At 69.0% G+C, this 8,727-nt stretch overlaps 1 protein-coding gene across 1 annotated transcript; it reads right to left on the bottom strand.

Moving 5' to 3' along the window:
• Window positions 1–3,174: 3,174 nt before the first annotated feature.
• SCRT1 (scratch family transcriptional repressor 1) lies at window positions 3,175–7,130 on the bottom strand. Its single transcript, XM_037166580.2, has 2 exons — window positions 6,698–7,130; window positions 3,175–4,812 (listed from the first exon to the last, which is right to left on the bottom strand). Exons 1-2 carry the CDS (start codon window positions 6,810–6,812, stop codon window positions 3,896–3,898), a joined length of 1,032 nt encoding a protein of 343 aa, XP_037022475.1. The 5' UTR covers window positions 6,813–7,130; the 3' UTR covers window positions 3,175–3,895.
• Window positions 7,131–8,727: the final 1,597 nt, after the last annotated feature.

Here is an 8,727-nt window from a genome sequence, read left to right as displayed (position 1 = left end):
GTGCAGTAGCCAACGAGAAATGCAGGTCCTGGTTCTAAGCGGTCTGCTGGCAAGTGGTGGTGGAGTGAAGTGTCCAGAATGTCCCGGGGACAGGGGTTAGGGGGAAGCCAAGGTTTCCTCACCAGAGTGGAAAGCGAAGACAGCAGGGCTGCTGGAGCCAATGGGAAGATGGGAAGACACGGACTGTGAGCACACCCATGAGACAGAACCTGGATACCTGCAAGGACTGGTGGGCGGGGGGACCCATGTGAGCCCTACCCCGAGCAGCAGGCCCACACGTTCTGTCCTGCTGCAGGTCAGGCTCCCCTGCTGTCCACCGGTTGGAGTCTGGGAGGACTCACCCCCTGCCACGATGGGTACAGCCGTGCTGCCCTTGCGCTGACCTAGTTTGACCACATGTCTCCAGGACTTTGGGCCTCTCAGCTCCTGCCTGCCTATCTGGGTGTCAGAGGGCATTGCTGGGGTAAAGGGTCCCAGTCCCAGGGCTGTCCCCACCCATTACAGCCCCACCCCTCATCTCCCCAACTCCACTCATCCCTCTCTAGAGCCCTAGGGCTGTGCGTGACTGTGGAAGCCTCTCTGGCCCTGAGCACCTCCTTCCCAGGACCCTGGAGGCCTCTCCTCAAACTGCTGAAACCCACCCCCCAAGTCTGAGGGTCAGGATGTGGAAAGGGGGCCGCAGGAAGGGATCAGACCTCACATACTTTTCCATCCCCATTGTCTCCAGTGGCCTCCAGAGGCCTTGCTGGTGGCTGCCAGTTCTGCTGGGGCGGCAGGAGCTCCTCCCGGGACTGTGGGGGCACCTCGGGGTCATAGCACTGCTGGTACTGCTGTGCCTGCTCTGGCCATTCAGGAACCGCCCTGAGCTGGGCCTGACTACATGCTCGGCCCCTAGCTCCTCCAATTCCTCGAATAGAGTAGATTCACCTGCCACAGGAGAAGTGCCCAGTGCTTGGCCTTGGGGAGAGGAATGCTCCTGGAGCTTGAAGCCCCACCACCACCACCACCACCACCACCCCACCCCCGGTAGACGATAACTCTTGCAAAAGGGGACACGGGCGCACCCTAGCAAAAGGCGGCTGCATGTCCCCAGGGCTGCGTGAACAGGCTGCCACTCCCAGCACCGGGCCTGTGCCACCTGCACTCCAGGACATAGCAACATTGGAACGACGCCCCCAAGACGTTCCCTGCAGAGCAGGCCCTGCCCTGGATACACCAGCCCGACACTCCAAGTTCTATCAAGAGTGGCGTTTATTCTCCTTGTGGAGGTGCGGTGCTCCGGGGAGCTGGTGCTATTGTGCTTAGGAAGGAGGTCTGTCCGTCCGTCCGTCTGTCCGGCCGGCCCGGCCCCAAATGGGGGCGGAAGAGGGGCGCGGCCCGAGTAAAAATCCCGGCCTGTTCCGGGTGGGAAGTATGTACAAGGCGGCGGGGCGCAGGCGGAGGTGGGGGCGGGGCGGGCCGGCGGCCGCAGCCCCCACCCGAGGGCCCCCGCATCTCGGGCCCTACTTGTAGAATCAGTACAAAATAGGTGCTACCTAAACGTTCCTTCTACCTGAATTCGCTAAGTCGGTTATTGTGCTGCTTAGTTATGGGGGCAGGAGGGGGCCCATGGCTTTCCACGGCGGCGCGGTGTGGGGAGAAGCAGGAGGCCCTGGCCGGCCCACGGCCCTCCGGCCTTCTCCTTAGGTAGGTAGACAGGCGTGGGAGGGGAGGGGAGAGGGAGGGCGCCTGTGTGTGTGTGTGTGTGTGTGTGTGTGTGTGCATGCGGGTGTGCCCGACACAGGAGGGCAGGTCCCGGCTTGGGGGCTGTGTGGGTACCGAGCTGGGATGTAAGGGTCTGGGATGTGGGCCCTGCTCTGCTGGGCCCTCGAGTCCACCCGTGCGGATGCAGCTGGGCAGCAGCGGGGCTTGGTGCCCAGGGGGTGGGGCTGACCAAGTCATAAGCTCCAGTGCACCCTTCCATTTGTCCTGGGGCCCTGGCCCAGCAGGGCAGAGCTGGGAGCCAGAGCATGAAAGTACTGGGGTGGGTATGGGCGGCCTTGGTGGCGCTCGACCCTGGGGCTCTAGGTGTCTGCCACCGAACTGAGAACGCCAGGCCCAAGTCGAAGGCAGAGCCCGACTGCTCCCAGCACTTTCCCGGGGTGGGGTGAGGGTGGGGCGCGGGTTCTGGTCTAGGGACTCGGCCTCCGTCTCCATCTGTCGCCGTCCCTGGCGCACCCAAGAGAGCTGTGCCCCTGTCAGAATACGCACGCCCCCCGCAGCTTGCCGCGGCCTTGGCAGACTCAGTAGTGGGCCTGGCACATAGTAGGTACCCAATGAACGGTCAGTGGGTGATGGACAACTGAAGGGGGGGTTTGGGGGCAACCGTCCCCCGCCCCCGCCCCTGGAACCAATACACCGCCGGGCTCTGCCGTGGGGGGGGGGGGGGCGGGGCGGGGCGGGTAGGGAGTAGGAGGGGAAGAAAGTCTGCGCGTCCGGCCCCGCGCAGCGTCCCTGATCGAGGGGCCTGTGGGGCGTGGGCAGGGCAGGGGGATACCTGATTCTCAGTAACTCTAGAGGCGGCGGCAGCTTCGCATGCAGTGCGCATTATTGCTCTATAGTCAGCATCGGACTAACTAAGAGGGGGAGGGAACGGGCAGCCCCGGGAAGGGGAGGGAGGAGGGTTGGGGCTGCATGCAGTGACGTCACAAAGGCGGCGGCCAATGGGGCGGGCCCTTGGGGCGGAGTCGCCGCCGAGGCTTTGGCATAGACGGGCGAAAGTTGGCAACAGAGTGGGGGAGGGGCCTGGGGCTCGGGGGAGGGGCCAGCCTCTGAGAGGCGGGGCCTGAGGCTCCCAGGAGGTGGGGCCCCGGTGGTGGCGGGGTTCAGGGGCGGGGAAGGTGATCCTGGACATCCCAAGCCCCGGGCGTCGGTGGGAAGGACGGGGCGTCAGCGCCCCTTCCCTGACCCGAGTGCAATCTGTTCATAAATAAAACGTACAAATACAGAAAGAAAGAAACCCGACGCATCCGCAGCCCCCCCAGGGGGCTTTACCCGCGAAGCGAATACAGAGAGGTGTGTAGAGGGCCAGGCCCAGGCCTGCCTGCCGGGCCCCAGGAATCCGTCCTCCAACACGGAGTGCCCGGGTACGAGGGGTGGGGGGCCCGGGGCTGGGCGGGGACGGGGGATCGGAGGAGGTCGGATAAGTCCATGCGATTCGATATGCGTCATTATATTCGTTATGGAGGACAGAGCCCGGGAAGCAGGGCTGGAAGAATTCGATTTGGCAGAGGACGCGAGGCGAGGGTGAGAGAGCGGCTCGGACTGAGGCCCCAGAAGGAACCCGAGGGAAAAGGGTGCCGCTGTCCTCCTCCCTCCCGGTCCTCGGTGCGTCTAACACTCCGGGGGTCAGCGAAGACTGAGGCGCAGGGAGGCCTCGGCAGGCCGCGCTCCTGCTCCTTCCGGGCCTGCTGCTGGGGCGGGACCGGCTCCCTGGACGTCTAGGCCGCAGGCCCGACCCTGGAAGGCTCGGGAAGGGGCGGGGAAGACCTGAGTCTCTGCGACAAGATCCGGGGGCGCAGATGAGGGAGGAGGGGCTCTCCCTGCCTCACCCCGCCCCCGTTTTCAGAAACCTAACTCGGAGATGAGGTTCGGTTCCGGGTCTCCTCGACCCTATTGCTGGGAAAAAGCCTGGGGCACCCTGAAGGGGAAGGGAGGGAGCTCGGGGTGGGTCTCCCCTCGGGACCCTATTGCTTGAAGGGGCCGGCGAGGCCCCTGTCGGGCGGGGCGGGGCCCCCTCCCCCTATTGCTGTGAGGAGGGGCCCACCCTCCTGCCCCTCCACCCGAGCGCCGGCGGAAACTTCCCCGGGGGCCCACATTGCTGAGAGCCGACCCAGCTGACCGAGGCGCCGCCGCCCTAAGCCTGCACCGGGCTGAGCTGCGGCGCGGCCGGGGCGGCAGGGCCGCTGCCGCCAGCGCCGCCCTTGAAGCAGGCCGACTCGTAGTGCTTGTTGAGATAGGACTTGAGCGCGAAGCTCTTCTTGCAGCGCTTGCACTGGAAGTGCTTGAAGGCCGAGTGCGTCTGCATGTGCGCGCGCAGGTTGGAGCGGTCGGCGAAGGCCTTGCCGCAGTGCGCGCAGCCGAAGGGCTTCTCGCCGGTGTGGGAGCGCATGTGGCCCTGCAGCAGCCAGGGCCTGGAGAAGGCCTTGCCGCACACGCCGCACTTGTGGCGCAGGTCGTGCGTGAGCAGGTGCATGGCCATGGCCGGCATGGACACGTACACCTTGCCGCACGTCGGGCAGCGCCGCGCCAGCTGACTGTCCAGGCTGCGGTGCGTCTGCTTGTGGCGGCTCAGGTTCGACGACGTGGCGTACGTTTTCCCGCACTCACCGCAGGCGTGCCGGCCCCCTGCACCGCCAGCCCCGGCCCCCGCGCGGGCCTCAGTGCCTGCGCGCGTGCTAGCCCGGCCGCCAGACCCTACAGCGCGCGCACCTGCCACAGCCCCGCCTCCACCGTCGCCGTCGGGGGCTGAGGCCGTAGAGGGGGCGGCGGCGTTGGCGTTGGCAGCCTTGCGGCGCGAGCGCCCATCGGTGATGAAGAAGGCGTCAGCCGCGTAGCCCTCGCTGACGGCGGCGTCGCCGTTGATGTAGCCGCCAGCCGCTGTGGCCAGCTCCGGGCGCGGGGTGGGCGGTGGCGCCGAGCCCACGGCCGCCGGGCCCAGCTCCCCCCGTACCGCCGCAGCGTACATGGGCTCCGGGGACGGCCCTTTAAGCAAGGCCGCCTCGGTGTCGCCATCGTAGACGGAGGCAGGACCCGCGTAGTCGTTGAGGTATCCTGAGGTCCGAGGCGGACAGACAGGCAGACAGCGGGAAAGGAACCGGGCAGCGGGCGAGACACACACAAGCGGGCGGCAGGAGACACCAGAAAGAAGGGAACGGGAGAAGGACAAAGGGGAAGGGGCCGGGGGACCGCGGGGCAGGAGGATGAAGGCGGCAGGGAGGGGAAGAGAGGAGAGGAGAGATGAGACCCAGTCGGGCCCAGCTCCGCCCCCGCCGCCCGCCGGCCCCACCCCTCGGAGGGAGGAAGACGCGCATCTTCGGCGCGGCTGCCCCCCTTCAGCAGAGCCTCAAGGTCAGGGGGGAGGGGCGGCGCTTCCCTCGCCCTTTTCCCCCTTCCCCTCCCCCTTGGGTTCTCCCCACTTCAGCAGTTTTCTCCGATTATGCAACACGCTGCAGACCCGCAGCGCACAAAGCCAGTGGCTCCTGACCAGGGACCCCACCACTGCCGCTTCTCAGGGTTTCCACCGGCTCCCCCCCACCCCCCGCCCCCACTCTCAGCCTTGATGCTGCCCCTCTCTGGTCCTTTAGGTCCCACAGTAAGCCCTGGAGTCCCTCCCGCAGGCCCTGGAGCCCTCCCTGGCCCACCCTCTCCTCTTCCTCACTGGACTTGACCCTTCCGGTTCCAGACCCATCCCTCTCCCTCCACTCTGCTGCTCCCTGCACTTCCTTTGGTCACCCTGCACCCTTGGGTCCCACCTTGTCCCCCACTGTCCTTTCCCCCTGGCCCTAACCCCCGTGGGGGCCTTCCCAAGACCGGCCAGGCAGCCAGGGCCAGTGCCAGGGCGTCCACCAGGGCACACCTTCCCAGCGACAAGACGCAGGCCAGCGGCACTGCTCACGCTGGTAACTGCAGTTGTTCTCCAGGCGCAAGATGGGTCTCTCAACCTCAGTCACAAACGCACACTCAACACGGGGCAGACTCTGGCTTCTTCAGGGCCACCGCAGCCACCAGCAACCCTGGCACCCCCTCACAGGGGAGCCCCACGCTGGCCCTGGGACACCTGCAGCTACCTGGACAGACTCTCAGCAGGGCTGCCAGTCACATGGGTGCATAGTGGCCCCGGAGTCACATGGCCCCATGTAGTGGCACACAGGCAGGCACACACTCACACGGGGTCACACACACGCGCAGTCACATGGCCACACGCAGTCACATGGGCGCACACAGGCACACACACGGGCTCATGCTCCTGCAGGTCACACTTGTTCTGCCCCCCTATGTTGCTGGCACTCTGGGACCCTGGCCTGCATGCTCACAGATGTCCTTGAACTTGGGTGCCCGCACACAAAGAGCTTCCCCCTGCCTCCAGCACCCTGGACCTCCCCTGCCCACGTCCTTCTTCCTGACCCCGGCTTCGGGGAGGATCCCGCTGCTGCCTCTGCTGGTATCTTCAGCCTGACAGGTGGGCGGCCCCTGCTGGACCCCACGCCTGCTCCCTGGAGCCCGCACCCTCCCCCGCTGGCCCTAGCAAGCAGTCTCGGGAGGAGAAGAGGGTGCTGAGGCAGGCCCCGGTTTCTGGGTGTGGGTCTGCATGCAGCACGAGGTCCTGTCGCGTCAGCAGGGGTCCCTGCGGCGCGGGTCACAGTGCGAGTCAGTGTGGGTCTGCGGGTGCCTCCTGCTCCCCACCCTCTCTCAGCGCTGACACTTTCGCTGCCCAGCCTCGGGCCAGTTCGGGTCTGACTCTGCTTCCCCCTCTCCCCACCCCCATCTTCATCCCCTCCAGTTTGCTTTCGGCCGCCGCCTCCTGCTGGTCCGCTTCCCCGGGGTCTGTGGTCTGTGGCCTGGGGCCCCTGCCCCCTCCCGCGGCCACTCGGGCCCTCCACTCCTTCCAGCTCTGCCCAGGGCCCCACGCCGCCCCCAGCCTCAGCCCGGCTCGCACCTTTCTCGTGCAGTCGCACGCCGAGGTCGCTGCGGGCGCGCCCGTAGGAGCTCTCGAGGTCTGCCGAGGAGAACGTGTCAAGTTTGACCTTCTTGACCAGGAAGGACCTGGGCATGATTCCTGCGGGGCTCCGGCGCTGCGGGCCTGCGGAGCCGGGGCGCGGGGGGGGCTGCAGCCGCGGCGAGGCCCCGTCACCATCCGAGGAGCGGCGGGAGGTACGCGGGTCCCCACTCCGGCCTTCGGGTGCTGCCGCAGGAGCGCCTTCCTCGCCGCCTGCCTGCGCGTCCTGCTCGGCTCCTGCCTTCCGTCCTCCCTCTTCTCCACTCTTCGCCTCTCGCCTCTTGTCTCTCCTCTTCCTTCCTTCCTTCCTCTCCTCCTTCCTTCCTTCCTTCCTTCCTTTCTTCCTTCCTTCCTTCCCTCCTCTGGTCCCGGCTTCCCAGCCCGCAGTGCCGCCCCTGGACAGGCGGGGGAGGAGGCTGGGGGGGCGGGAGGGGGGAGCGGCTCCGTCCCGGGCCCAGAGGCTGCGGGTGGGTGCAGGGCTGGCCCGGCTCCGCGGCCCCCTTCCCCTCCCCCCCGCCGCCGCGGCGGAGCCTCAGTCAGCGACCCCCCATGTCCCCGGGGGTGGCGGCGCCGGGCCCGGCGAACACGGCGGCGGCGGGAGCGGCGGCAGCTTCAGCACCGCGGCCAGCGCCGGCCCGGCCAGCACCTCGGCCAGCGACCCGGCGCGCTCTGCGGGCGCGGGCGGCGAGGGGCGGGCCGCGGGGGCTCGGCCGCCGGGCGGGGGTCCTCGGCGGGGGTCTCTGGGAGGCTGGCTTTATTGTTCTGCAGCCGGAGCGAGCGGCGGCGGCGGCGGCGGGCGGGGGGCGGGGGTCCTCGGGGGGAGGGGTGCGCAGGGAGGGCGGGCCGAGGGAGGGGGGAGAGACGGGGGCTCCGGGGGCGGGGCTCGGCGCTCGGACAGCTCCCGGGCCCGGCCTCCTGCGCCCGCCGCCGCCTCTGCCTGCGGCTCGGCCCAGCCTCCGGCTTTTAAAGCCCAGAAGCTGCGGGAGGGGGCGGGCGGCGGAAATGGTTGAGCTGGGCCGGGCCCCGCCGGGGTCTCCTGGGAAGGGTCCTGGGGACGCCGCGGCCCCCGCGATCCGTGGTTCCCCCGCGCAGCTCCGGGAACTGCAGCCCGCGACCCGCGGCGTTGTCGGGGGTGGGGGGAGACGTGGCGACCGGCCGGGGGCCCACGGGCCCCGGACTTGGGACCTTTCGGGAAGGAACTCGGGGCGACCTCAGGCTGGTCCGCCCGCCCTCTCACTTTCGGGGCGAAGGCCAGGGGCCCGCAGCGGCGGGCGGGGCGGGCGGGGGCGCGGGTGCTGAGGCAGCGGAAACGCAGTGGGCAGGCTCCGCGCGCGCCCCGTGCCGCAGTGTCTCCTGCCCCTCGGTCACCCGGGCTGACCCCGCGCCCGCGGGCGAGGCTTCCCTCCGCCCTCCTCTCTCCCAAGGGGCCGGCGCCGAGCCCCGCAGCGACCCGGCGAGCGGGACGCGCAGCGGCACAGGGGCTGCCGTGCCCGCGCTCCAGAAATCCGGCTCCTTTGGTGGCATTCCGCCCTTCCGCGCGGCTGCGGCCCCCACCCCCACCCCGCGGCCTGGCAACCGGGCGGGGAACCCTGCCCGCGGCCGCCCACCCCGAGATTACAGCCCCCATGACGTCAGGCCCAGCAGCCAATGGCGGGGCGCGAGGGTGCGGGTTGGGGGGGCCGTTTCGGAGCCGCACAATGGCAGCACGCGGGGACATATGTCCCTTATTAGGGCTCGGAGCCGCCATTGTCCCTTCTCCCTCCCCCGCGCGGCCCTTGGGGTCTCCGCCGTCGGAGCGCGCCCCCCTGCGGCCTGCGGTCGCCGGGGGCCAAGGTCGCAGGGGCGGCTGCGAGCGCAGCGGGGCCAGGAGCTCGGGCGAGGCCGGCGTGAGCGCGCTCCCGTCGCTGCCCACGGTGACCTTGTGCGGGGCCCGCGAGCACCGGCCGGGGGCGCGCGCGCGCGGGGGCGTG

Source organism: Artibeus jamaicensis, unplaced genomic scaffold (genome assembly GCF_021234435.1).
Source record: "Artibeus jamaicensis isolate MK-2021 breed Jamaican fruit bat unplaced genomic scaffold, CSHL_Jam_final scaffold_916, whole genome shotgun sequence".
In the NCBI taxonomy this organism is placed as follows: Eukaryota; Metazoa; Chordata; class Mammalia; order Chiroptera; family Phyllostomidae; genus Artibeus; species Artibeus jamaicensis.
This window is presented reverse-complemented; position numbering and strand designations above follow the sequence as displayed.

What these genes read in the sequence shown, in the direction of transcription:
- SCRT1 (XM_037166580.2), bottom strand. Translation starts at nt 6,812, where the DNA reads ATGCCCAGGTCCTTCCTGGTCAAGAAGGTCAAACTTGACACGTTCTCC. An exon ending in CGTGCGACTGCACGAGAAAG is followed by an intron (nt 4,813 to 6,697) that starts GTGCGAGCCGGG and finishes CTCGGACCTCAG; the next exon opens with GATACCTCAACGACTACGCG.